Below are 12,500 nucleotides of genomic sequence, written 5' to 3'. Positions count from 1 at the left end.
TTACTCTGATGCGTGTAGCTGTAGCTTTAAATACCCGTAAAACGGAGCACTGACAGAGGGAGGGGGGTGAAGGGCGCACCGTCAGCTTCCACTGATGCCAGCCTCGTAGCTGAAGGAATTACCGACGTCAAATAAAGTTACTTTACCTTTTTTACCTTTTTGCGTGATCACAGTTTAGGGGTTACTATTATTATCATTATCATTATCATTATTATTAACAGGTCGAACTGGAGGCTTGTGTTACCTGTGACAGAGGTCTTCACTCATTGTGTGTTGCACTAAAACTAAAGGGTGCAGAACGAGGAGCAGGTCAATGCCACGAATGTCCGTCATCAAGTGGTGAAACAACTCCACAGTCTCCTAGCTTCAGTGTCGTCGTGAAGAAGCGTGGTCGCCCAAGGAAGCTCCATACAGCATCCGAGACATCCCAAACAGATTGTGAATCCGAGAGATCGCCTAACACTTCTCTTGCACTGGATAACACTTCGAAAAACAAGAGGACGACTTCGTTCAAGAAAGTAAAGTGCTGTCCCACCCCTGGCTGTGATGGACGTGGTCACATGACTGGCAAATTTGACATGCATCACACTCTGTCTGGGTGTCCAAAATATCACAACATGACTGCACAAGAATGCAAGGTGTGTAGTATTTTACAAAACCTTTGTCTGACACTGAATTTCTACGGTTTTTAATTTTGGATCATTCCAGTCTGCAAAAGTGATTTGCACTAGTCCACTAGCCACCGACACTGAGGTGAATAGTTGTTTTAGTTTTATTATACTAAAGAGATAATACACTAACGTGCACTAACGGTTTCCCGTTAAACGGCTGAAGCCGTTGGGTACCTGTAGAAAACATTTACTAAAGCGCTGGAGGCGTTGAGAAAGCCGTTGGGTTTTTTCCCCCTTACCTGTTGTCAGCGGGTAAGGGGGAAAACCCAACGACCTTCAGAAGGCCTTGAGAAAAGCTGTTGGAAATAGTGTCCTAAACCGTTGGAAGTGTTTGAAAAAGCTGTTCTAGCCGCAAGCAGCGCTCATAAAAACCGTTTGTCACAACCTGTCAATACAGTATAATTAAGCTTACGTTACCTGAGTGAAACGTAGAAAATATACAGCACAACTACATGTAACTCCGCTCACCGCTTCGGGTGTTTTAATGGCTATTAATTCTTGTTGAATCAGGGGATGTGGACCATAAACTTTTTTCCAACGTCCATTGTGCGATAAAACACCACGTTATTATGGCACAAAAATATGATTTTAACTAATTTGTTCCTGCAAAAAATGCAACATTTTCGGGTGCAAATTCCGCACGAATTGCTCAGAGGTCAATAACAAAGGATATTGGGAGTCTGAGTAGCCAATCAGCGCACGCGTTCAACGCTATCCACTCTTTTAGTATATACATTGTACTAATAGACTATACTTAAGTGTTGGCTGTATTTAGCGTTGGGGCAATAATTGGGGATACCGCTGTTCAGAAAACAAATCAAATCTACACATATCAAATTGTACTGACAGTAGGCTGGTTTTAAGAGGAGAGGAGAAAACCAGATTACCCACAGAGAAAAGCCTCTCAAAGCAGAATAGAGAAACAACAAACGCAACTCACATGTTACACCATGCAAGTCTTCCAATCGAACCAAGGCTACATTGGTGGGAGGGGTGTGTTCTCACCACTGCAATATCCCTGACTATAGAATATAATATTTACTTACAGTTGTGGCATTTAACTGGACTAGGGTATGGGCTATGCAAATTAGGAACAGGGCTCCCAGTTTAGAACCACGAAGTACTAAAGATGGACTGCAAGAAAATGTTTCTGAACCTATAACATGTATCTGTGATCTGCACTACGCGCTGTCACAATCCAATGCTTCACCTTCACCTTTCGCGAAGAATTAAATGTTAATCCTTTCTTTCCTAAAAGTGACACTTACGGATTTTTCAGGGACCACTTCAGGGACCAACTGGTTAAGAAGATCTCTGTCCACTCAAACAACCGTTGCCTTTACCTCTTTCTCTCTTAAGAGTTTACTCCTTGTAACACCAGGCCTCGGTTGTTCAAAAGGTGGATAATGCTATCCACCGGATAAGTCACTATAACTCAAGAAAGAAACGACAGTTTTCAATTTACAAAACATGTTTCGACATCCTCATGTCATCTTCAGTTGCAAAATGAGCTTTTAACGGTTGTACATTTTAATTTATATTAAGGTACGTTACAAAATAACGCGTCAAAACTTGCGTACAATTTAAATATGAAATACGAAATGCACGGAAAACAAAAATAGCGCGCATAACAATAAAATAAGAGACAAAAGGAACAACGTAATTAAAAAGAAAGAGACAAGTCTAGATGCCTCAACTGCTGTTTCACGATCTTAGATTCTGCCGCCTCAAAATTCCAAATTAAGATGAAAGAGGCATTGCACATTAAGTGGGAAAATCCCATTCTTAATCAGCGGTTGAGGCATCTAGACTTATCTCTTTCTTTTTAATTACGTTGTTTGTTTTGTCTCTATTTCATATTCAAATTCTACGCAAGTTTTGACGCGTTATTTTGTAACGTATCTTTATATAAGTTCAAATGTACAACCGTTAAAAGCTCATTTGCAACTGAAAATGACATGAGAATGTGGAAACATGTTTTGTAAATTGAAAACTGTCGTTTCTTTCTTGATAAGTCACTATCCAGTGGATTAACACTGCAAAAGTAACTGAGTTGTCCAGTGAATAGCGCCATCCACCCTTCAAACAACTGGGGCCAGTTTTGCTCATAAATCGGGAACTCCTAAAGAGGCAAAAGGCTTGAGAAGAAACCCACTTATGACCCTCTTTACAAAGCGCATTCGAGGTGAATAACGACAGATAAGAGGAGGATGGCAATCTTTAGCATCCGCTGAACAGACATAGAACTTTTGCCAGTAGTTCACGCCGCCATGGCCCTTTAACTTCATTCTACAAAACAATGAAACAGGTCATCTTTTTGTCACACAGGACAAAGCTAAGGAAAGGGAAAAGGAATTGGCAATGTCACCAGATACGAAAAGAAGCAAAAGACATAGCGTTTCTCCGAAAGATCTTCCCAAGAAATCATTGCGGAGCAAGGTTTGTGTATTTGAGACAGTTCTGCCTGCGTTGCCGTAAACGAAATTTTGCACTTTTTTTTCCGCGAATAGTCTGGAATCAATATTAATTTCCTTTGACACTCAAACCGGCCTAAACCGGCCAGACTAAGTGTTTTACTGTCTAACGCCAGACAATTTTACTCGTCAATGGGGAACCCCCAGGAGTCAATGGGTTAATCACTCACTGAAAAACTATGTCCCCCTTGAACTTTTTCGTTTTTGGACACCAAATGGAAATCTCATGTAATGGTACCTTGTCCAAGTTAGCTAGATCGGCCTAAGACTGTAGGCGTTCTTTCAACAGTAAACAAACTGTGTAAATGGCCAACAGGGAATTGAGATTTAAATGACCTGCGCCTTTATCCCATTGACACCTGGGAGTGAGACTTGAAAGATTTTAATCTGTCTAACACCAAATGATCTTACTCGTCCATTTGGGGCGTCATAGGGCGTTTGAGGTGTTAATAGGTTAAACTGCCTATCACATGAACAAACTTTTCCATCATACAGTACTTATTCTCCAAAATTGTCCGACATGTATTTTGTCGTTTTACTACTTTTTATTGAAACACTCGCTTTTCTACGGGGCTCATTCGCGAGGCGGCTATATTGGCCATCGACAATAGATTTTGTACCCTGAGCCTCGAGTCGAAATGGTTCGAAACAAGTGGGGCAAAACAAAAGTTTTTAATCCCTCGGGACTCAACATGGCTGCTCTGTGATTAAGGCCCATTCACTTTGAAAGACGGGAAAGTTGGTTCCAGTTTGATCCGTGACTGAGCAGTGAGGGGACATGGGTTTGAAACCGAGTTGATCCCATTAATAATTGCATTAATAATTACTTTGCATCGCTGCAAAGAACTGTCGTAATGCAAAGTAGTCTGTGACATCAGCCCGGTATTAGACCCATTCCTCTTTCCTTTTTCGGTCGTAGATCAAATTACTACAGTTGGTTTTTTTTTACTTTTTGAGAGCCAGGCAAAAAATTACAGTTAAAATAACTTTCGGAGAATTGCCTTGCGATAGCCGAATGCTACCTAAGGGGTCTGGGGGCATTCCCCTCCCCCCGCCCATATCACATCATATCACATCAGCTTTGTTGCGGTTTACAATTATTCTTCAAGAGAGTAACCACCTACAACCAGGGTAATCCCCCTTCCTCTTCACGAACAGTGTGTGGGTTCTTTTAACGTCCCACAATGTTGATTGAAACGTTGGGTTTCGAGACTGGGCCTATGGTTTGTAGTCCTTATCCGAGAAGACTTGAAAGAGTCCAACCATAAGGTGAAGTTACAAAGGCAGCACTTTCTCTTCATTTATTCATAAGACCCGCCCGGAGTGTTGGTCCGACCGAGGTTGTGAATCCCAAAAGTACTGAATAATCGTTAAAAACTTGACATGGAGTAACGTTTTTGTTGACGTTGCTGTTGTTCTTGCTTGAAAACCTTGACCGTCTCTCTGTAATACAAAAATTTGGTAACGTATTGTTTAACGAATTAGTAACGTATTGGTTACCACCAATAGCGTAGCTCCTACTCTACTATAAAAAAATTTGACGTAACCTACAATTCCTCGATTCGCTCTGACGAAGGGCTAACACTCGAAACGTCAGCTTTTAGAATCTCTGTACGGTGGCCAATTTACATTATCAACTGCGTTGATAAAACCAAATTTTTGTATACTACTTCCCCACCGACTCAGCAGCACAGTTTCTTTAGAAACTACCCCCTGCATTCATCTCTGTAATACAGACACGGCGTTTAAGTTTTAAAGCAGTCCCGCTTTTTGTCTATTCAGGTTCAGTTATCCTTTATGCCTGAGAAAATCCGCGCAGCCGTCACCAGTAAGGAAATCACACCACAGGAACACAGTTTACAGAACAACCGCGGACGAAGCAGCAACGTCACAAGTAGAGATCCACTCGTTAGCTCGAATGGTCAAAGCACCGAAGCGTATCGCAACGGTATTGCTGCCATGGAGCAGTTAGACGAGGAGACGCTCAGGGAATTAACTTCAGAGAATGATTTGAAAATGTTTAAAGACGCTTGGAGAAAAGCTATAGAGGCCAATGAAGAGGTACTTATTATGAGATTAAAGTTGGTAAATTATCCACCTATCTAAAAAGGATAAGCTCTTTTTTTTTTCTTTTTTTTTTTTCGAATTATCCACTATTATAAAAAAAATCCTTACACTTTGTGAAACCTGTCATAGCTATGAATATTTTCAGACGCGGCTTAAATGAGAATAGGATTAGTGAAATTTCATCATTAATCTTCATTTTGTGTCCCGGTAGCTCATTTCATTTCTTGTCTTTTTCATATCAAACCTGCAATAAAAAGTTAAAAGGCTATACAAGTACCTACCTACCTACCTACCTACCTACCTACCTACCTACCTACCTATGTAGTTCGTTCGTTCGTTCGTTCGTTCGTTCGTTCGTCCGTCTGCCCGTCCGTTCGTTCGTTCGTTCGTCCGTTCGTTCGTTCGTTCGTTCGTTCGTTCTCTATCTATCTATCTATCTATCTATCTATCTATCTATCTATCTATCTATCTATCTATCTATCTATCTGTCTGTCTGTCTGTCTGTCTGTCTGTCTGTCTGTCTGTCTGTCTGTCTGTCCAGTTGGTAATCTACAGTACGTACAACTTGTATCTTTCTATCTATGTATGCGGGATTTCTTTGTCTTATTTTAGGAAATGCTACCAATAAACGGAAGAGCTGGAATACGCTGCATCGAGTTTGGATCATATGAGATCGATACATGGTATTCTTCTCCTTATCCAGAGGAATTTCAAAGACTACGTAAAATTTACATTTGTGAATTCTGTCTTAAATACATGAAGAGCCAAACTGTATTGAGAAGACACGTGGTAAGAATTAACGTCTTGCCATTAAAATAAAGAGGCCTTTTTTACCCTTTAAAGTAAAGTTACAACCTCTCGTTGCGTCGTCAATTCTCGAGCTCTCTACTTAAGCCAGAAAGTTATTGTAGTTATTCGAATTTCTCATAAGTTTCAAATTTGTTGAAACGAAGTCGTCAAACCTTCAATTTAGTCAATTAGATTGATATTCCATTCAATAATGGCTTTTAATTTTTAGGCAAAATGCAACAATAGATATCCACCAGGAGATGAAATCTACCGAAAGAATGGTCTGTCGATATTTGAGGTGGATGGAAAAAAGCACAAGGTTGGTTAATAGAATGGAAATATTTGTTTGAACTGAACAGCTGTGGAAGTGTTCTTTGTGACAAGATCAGGTTCAATCGAATTAAACGTTTTGAGGCTAAATGTCTTCGCAGTTGTGAATGCCACCTTAGTTCGCTCTACCAAATTCAAAGCATCGTAATAGGCCAGTTTGGTATTCTAACGGTTGGACTGGATCTAGCATGAAATGGAGGCTAATGCGGGCAAATTAATTTGCATTTGAAAAGATTTGCCCGCATTAGCCTCCACTCCATGCTAGATCCAGTCCAGCCGCGAGAATTCGAAAATGGTCTATTCAAATGTTGCTTTTTTACTGGGCGGAGAAAAGCATTCAGAGCTGGGACCCATTCCTCCAAAGCTCAAAACATTTCGGGCTATTTGTGAAACTGTCTTGTTTTTAAAGCTAGTTTTTCAGTATGATTTCAAGATAACTAAAAGCAAGATCACTGAGAAACTGATGACTTAAAAACCTCTCCAGTATAAAGATAGAGAAGTAATTGTGAAACTAGCCTGCGAGCAAATTGTCGGGCACATAAAGCTCCTATAACGAGAATTTTGTTTAAATTTCGTTGACGAGGCATATCTTTCATCGAAAAGAAAAAATATGTAGTGAGAATTGAACGAATTACTAGTTCTTATAGGGAACTCTCGAAGACGTGCTGATCTGCCGCCATGATGGCACTCTCTTCGCCTTCGTCTTTCATCCGTTCTTGTCGGTGCACAATAGAAATTGAGAGTTGTGAAGTCAATATCGAATTCTTTATCTCAGTTTAGCCAAAAATAAGTTATTTCCTGAATCTTTGCTACAGAGCTCTTATTCACGCACTTCTGTCCTCAAAGTTATCAATGTCTATTTGCAACCCTTTCAAATTATCACGTTTGTTTTCTCTACATCAGGTATATTGCCAGAACTTGTGTCTATTAGCCAAGCTCTTCCTGGATCATAAGACTCTTTACTATGATGTGGAACCTTTCCTGTTCTATGTCATGACAACTGCGGACTCAGTCGGCTGTCATATGGTCGGTTATTTCTCGAAGGTAAGGCCTACAGCGATCGTTTAAGGGGATATGCCATCGGAATTAACTACTGTAAGTTGTATTTCAAGGCCTCCCCCCGAAGCTTTCATGAAGACGTTAATCCTTGTCAGCCCCACAGTTATGATAAATGATATTAAATATTATTATATAAACAGCAACGAAATACCAGCTGAGTTTTTACGCGAAAACATGATATCTTCATGTGCGAAAATAACATGATATCTTCACACATGAAAAGATGACCGTTGCTATGGTAACAAAAAATCATGCCGTTCTACGTCAGGACTACAAAAAATAAGACTATTTTTTTTAGTATTTCACCGCGTTCTCTCGCGGAATATTTTTCAATACTCGAAGAGAAATTTCGTATCTCCGCGCGGCCATGTTCATGTAATATCCTCTATATAAGTTATAATAATAAATTGTGTGCTCTTTTCCCATTAAGGCTACCGCAAACTAGGAAACAATGTTTCTCGAAGTGTTTCCTTGGCGCGCAATCAAGGAAACATTTGCTGAGGAAGCAACAAATGTTTCCTTGGGCCGCAAACGGGGAAACATTTGCTTCCGCAAGAATGTTTTCGTAACATTGTTTCCGGGCGCCTTTAGATGAATGAAGGGTATAGTTTCTAAGAAACAGAGGCGCTGTGCATGTGTCTACACGAAAATGTGTACTACACGAAAATGCATTTTTTATCAAACAAGTTGATAAAGGTAGATCACGAGATCAAAACGTTCACTCTTCTAACTAGTACGATAGTTTCCTTTTTTTTTTTTTAATTTTTATTTTATTTTATTTTTTATTAATTAACATTCAACAGTTACTAACAAATTTTCTTACTAAGATTTTCGATACATTAAGAATAACCGCCACAATTACACACACTATTTACTCAAGACTAATCTCACTGCGACATAGAAAGGAAAAGGCTTCATGCAAAACAATAAATCTTAAGAGTGTGCTAAAAGCAGTCCTCAATGTCCAGAGAATATAGTGCTTAAGATTAAGTAGTAAAACCTTAGTAGAAGTTTAGTAGTAGTAGATTTCTTTGTCTGGTAGTCATGAGAATTTGGTGTTATATCAAGGTCACACCTCTTGAGCTTATAATAATCTTCATTCAGAATACCAGTCTGATTGACATTTCATTGAATCTGCGAGGAGTCCTTTGTTAAGAAGTGTTATCAGATCAAGTTGAGACGGACCCGAAAGAGAACCTTTGGCTTGTCTTTGCTGTGGCGATTAGACTCGTGAAACGAGACTTGGGTTGCGATATTCGTGTTTGTAACATCTCTTAGTAAACAAGTCTGTTTGCATGTTTCCTCTTCTCACAGGAAAAGAAGTCCTTTCTGAATTACAACGTTTCCTGCATTCTGACATTGCCGATTTATATGAAGCAAGGATATGGAAAAATGCTGATCGATTTTAGTAAGTCGTATTTTCCCTGCAGTGGTTTTCTTCTAATTTACTTAGTTTTGGAAACAACGATCAAGCAATGGAGGAAACGAACGACAAAATTGAGAAGTGAATAAGGAAATGACCGCTAACACAGGGAAAATCGGGAAACAGTTCACAGGCAAATTGGCTGTTTAGAGCAGTTTTCAAATGAGTAAAACCAAAACCAAAGTAATTACCTTGGCCAATCAAAACGGACGGAGACTATCCAGTAAACCAATCAAAACTCGAAGTAATTACACGTAGCCGACACAAAAGCGCGTGAAAATGTGCGCGCGCGAGCCACGATTGGTTTTGGTTTCACTTCTGATTGGTTGAAAAAGTGGCTCGAGAACTTTGAACCAATCACGGAGCGAAGTAATGCAAAACCAAAGTAAACTCGCTGATTACTTTCGACACTCAATTGAAAACCGCTCTACTAACTGTGGTACAATTAAATTTGGCATCATCTGATGACAAATTGAAAGCCGAAGGAAAAAGAAGAACTCTAACTCAAAGGTGAAGGCTAAGAATCTGGGGAACATTTTTGATCGGCAAAAAAAACTGAAAGGAAAGTTTCCATTAATCCAGGATTAGCTAAAATTAATAGGGAGATAGGACGCAGCTCTTTACAACCTGTAATTTCATTGGATCCCTTTAGGACGCTGCTCTATTGTTTTTAGGGTTAGGGTCCATCGTTGATTGGTTGTTTGTTTTGGTCCATCGTTTTCTGAGCCAATCTCGAGAGCCGTTGTAGTAGCTGCGTACTGGCCCTAAATAGAGCTTTGAACATCTGGGTTCAGAGTCCGACGTGCGTTACGGAGGTCGCAGGTTCGATTCCTGCCTATACTCTGATTTTTCAGTTTTCCTCTTTCCCGTTGCAGGGCAACTAGTTTATCATTTTATTTATTTATTTTTTTACACTTTGGATATACCCCAGGTTATCTTTTGTCCAAAGTTGAGGGAAAGGTTGGTTCACCAGAGAAGCCTTTGTCAGATTTAGGACTTATCAGTTACCGCAGTTATTGGAAGAGTATTTTACTTAAGTACCTGAAAAACTTTGGTTTTGACGTGATATCCATTAAAGGTAAGATTCTTTGTCTTTTTAGTCTCCTTCGCAGTGGTTGTTGGGATGTCACGCAACGCTTCCCTTGCGTGAACATGTAGGTTCTTAAAGGGAACCTCTGTGATGTCGTACAGAAACTGTGTGTGTAGATTTCATCCCGCTCTAGTCTTGGACACAGTAGAACCAATACCAAAGCGAAACACGTATCCGCTGCAAACGGCGGTAAACAAGTGGTTGTCCGTTTTGTGTGAGATTGGTCGATGTGGTATTCAGCATGTCGGCCAATCAATAAGCAAAGTTTGTGAAACCAGATCGACGTTCGATTGAACACGGCTTTCCAACTCACTCCATGTGGTAGGAATTTTCGCTGTGTATCGGTTTTAGCGCACACGCGAAATTCTGAAATCTCTTCATCATTTGCTTCTTGAATATTGGGATTGGTTCGTTTGAGGTTTTTTTCAAAATTAACTTGAGCTACGTATACTTTGCCCTTTTTTCCTTTTAGACATAAGTCAGGAGACAGCGCTCCATCCCAGTGACATCGTTAGCACTCTACAATATCTGGGTATTTTGAAATATTGGAAAGGAAAGCACGTGATTCTGAGAGCCAACGTGAGTTATACGCTAACCGCAATAGGTCACTTTCAAAAATTCACTACTTGCACAATCGCATAATACACCTCTATTACCCCCCAAAACCTTTGCATGACCATTGTTTGCAATCTCTCCTGGGACATGGAAATGTCCCAAGAGAAGTCGAAAACAATGCCTATGCAGATTTTTGGGGGGTAAAAGAGGTGTATTATGGGATTTGTGCAAGTAGTGAATACCATAATTTTCTTTGTTTGCCCTCCAAAATTTTGCATAGGCATTGTTTTTATTTTTCTCGTGGGACCATTGTAAGTCCCAAGAGAAACTGGAAACAATGCTTATGCAAAATTTTGGAGGGCAAACAAAGAGTATTACGGTATTTTCGAAAGTGGCCTATACTAACCTGATAGCAAATGCTTAGACTTTGAGAGGACAGGTCATGTTGGATATCAAACTTAGGCTTGCGGCTTATTATTTGCATTTCTGGACGTAAGCTAAGGGGCCAGAAGAAAAAAGAATACAAAAAAATACAGCTGCCTTCGAATACCAACTTCTTTCAAGAAAGCCCACCAGATTGCTCAGTCGAAAGTGCGCTGGACTTTCGTGCGGCAGGTCGCAGGCTCATGCCCCAGCGGCACCAAACTTGAGGCATATAGAAAGTGCTGCCTTTGTAATTCCATCTGCAAATGGTAAAACAAACAAAGTTCCTATAATAGTGTTTACTCTAAACATAACTGTATGCCTATGTATAGTAAATGCATGCATGCATAGAGCGGTTTTCAATTGAGTGTCGAAAGTAATTAGTGAATTGCTTTGTTTTTGTATTACTTCACTCAGTGATTGGTTCAAAGTTCTCGCGCCACATTTTCAACCAATCACAAGTGAAACCAAAACCAATCGTGGCTCGCGCGTGCACATTTTCCCGTGCTTTTTGTCGGCTACACTGTACGTGTAATTACCTCGAGTTTTGATTGGTTTACTGGATTTTCTCCGTCCTTTTTGATTGGCCAAAGTATTTACTTTGGTTTTGGCTTTACGACACTCAATTGAAACTCGGTCTAAATGGCGGGCAAAAAAATATTATTTTGGTTATGTGCTAATTAGGATACTTCGCCCACATTGTACAACATAAACGAGATGAAATAATCGCGACAAACTTGCGGTTGTCTAAAGTTATATTTTGAGGTGACATTTTCGTTGACTTCGCTGTCGTAGATCTTTAATTCCTTAGTAAGGCCTCAGTAAGTCCCTCGCAAAGCCCATAATACAGTTCATTCTTGCATTAAAACAATGGATTTCCGGTTTACAGTCCCAAGAGTAAATAAATTGTATTGTTTTTTTTATTAAAATACCCCCCCCCCCCCCCCCAAAAAAAAAAAAACCTTTTGCATCACGGGAATGGGAAAATAGTCTATAAGCACTTTCCTCAGTTTCTCAGATCTTTAAGTCCTTAGTAAAGCCAAAAATAAAACGTCTCTTTAAGAAAGCTTTTCCTCATCGCCTTTTATTCACTGGTTTTTAGGATCTCTTTGATAAATATGAAAGAAAGATTTCATCCAGGCCAGCTACTTACCAAGAGATCGATTCGAGCTGTCTCTCGTGGTTTCCGCCCACCGATCAGGACAGCAAAGATTAAAGCTGCCTCCCAGATTTCCACTGGAATTTCCAAGCAACGGAGACCCCAATTCCATTCTCGTTCCAACCGGAAATATGTGTGCGTTCGCAGGCTACAGTTGAGAGTTGCTTCAGAAGTGACTGTCAGGGAATACCTTTGATCTTTCGCGTAGCCCAGTCTCCGAGCGTGCGTAGTTGGGATATTTGATAACTCATTCAAATGTCTGTTTGCACTAAGCAGGCTCGCTCTAAGGAAGCAACTTCCGCACAATCAAAAAATTACACACAAAATTACGCACACAGCTAGCGTTTGAGGAACTTAGACACGCGACTCGTCTATCGTCGTGGTACAACTATCTTCACTGTGAAGGCATCAAGAAGCGTCCCTTATTTCCTGACGACTGACTCAACTAAGAAATTCTCAT

At 40.1% G+C, this 12,500-nt stretch overlaps 1 protein-coding gene across 1 annotated transcript in view; it reads left to right on the top strand.

Annotated features, from left to right (window-relative positions):
• The window catches only part of LOC137984019 (histone acetyltransferase KAT7-like), a 19,831-nt gene that overhangs the window by 5,497 nt on the left and 1,834 nt on the right, over positions 1-12,500 (top strand). The window contains exons 5-14 of the mRNA XM_068831230.1: positions 222-638; positions 3,000-3,110; positions 4,928-5,206; positions 5,825-6,001; positions 6,231-6,320; positions 7,235-7,375; positions 8,705-8,798; positions 9,745-9,891; positions 10,376-10,482; positions 11,984-12,500. The exon at positions 11,984-12,500 is cut by the window's right edge and continues 1,834 nt beyond it. Coding sequence (XP_068687331.1) covers positions 222-638; positions 3,000-3,110; positions 4,928-5,206; positions 5,825-6,001; positions 6,231-6,320; positions 7,235-7,375; positions 8,705-8,798; positions 9,745-9,891; positions 10,376-10,482; positions 11,984-12,097 — 1,677 coding nt within the window. The 3' untranslated portion in view covers positions 12,098-12,500. The remainder of the gene's footprint in view (positions 1-221; positions 639-2,999; positions 3,111-4,927; positions 5,207-5,824; positions 6,002-6,230; positions 6,321-7,234; positions 7,376-8,704; positions 8,799-9,744; positions 9,892-10,375; positions 10,483-11,983) is intronic.

The sequence above is a fragment of the Montipora foliosa genome, chromosome 13, assembly GCF_036669935.1.
Source record: "Montipora foliosa isolate CH-2021 chromosome 13, ASM3666993v2, whole genome shotgun sequence".
NCBI classification, from domain to species: Eukaryota; Metazoa; Cnidaria; class Anthozoa; order Scleractinia; family Acroporidae; genus Montipora; species Montipora foliosa.
Note: the sequence above shows the minus strand (reverse complement) of the source record. Positions and strands in the feature narration are given on the sequence as shown.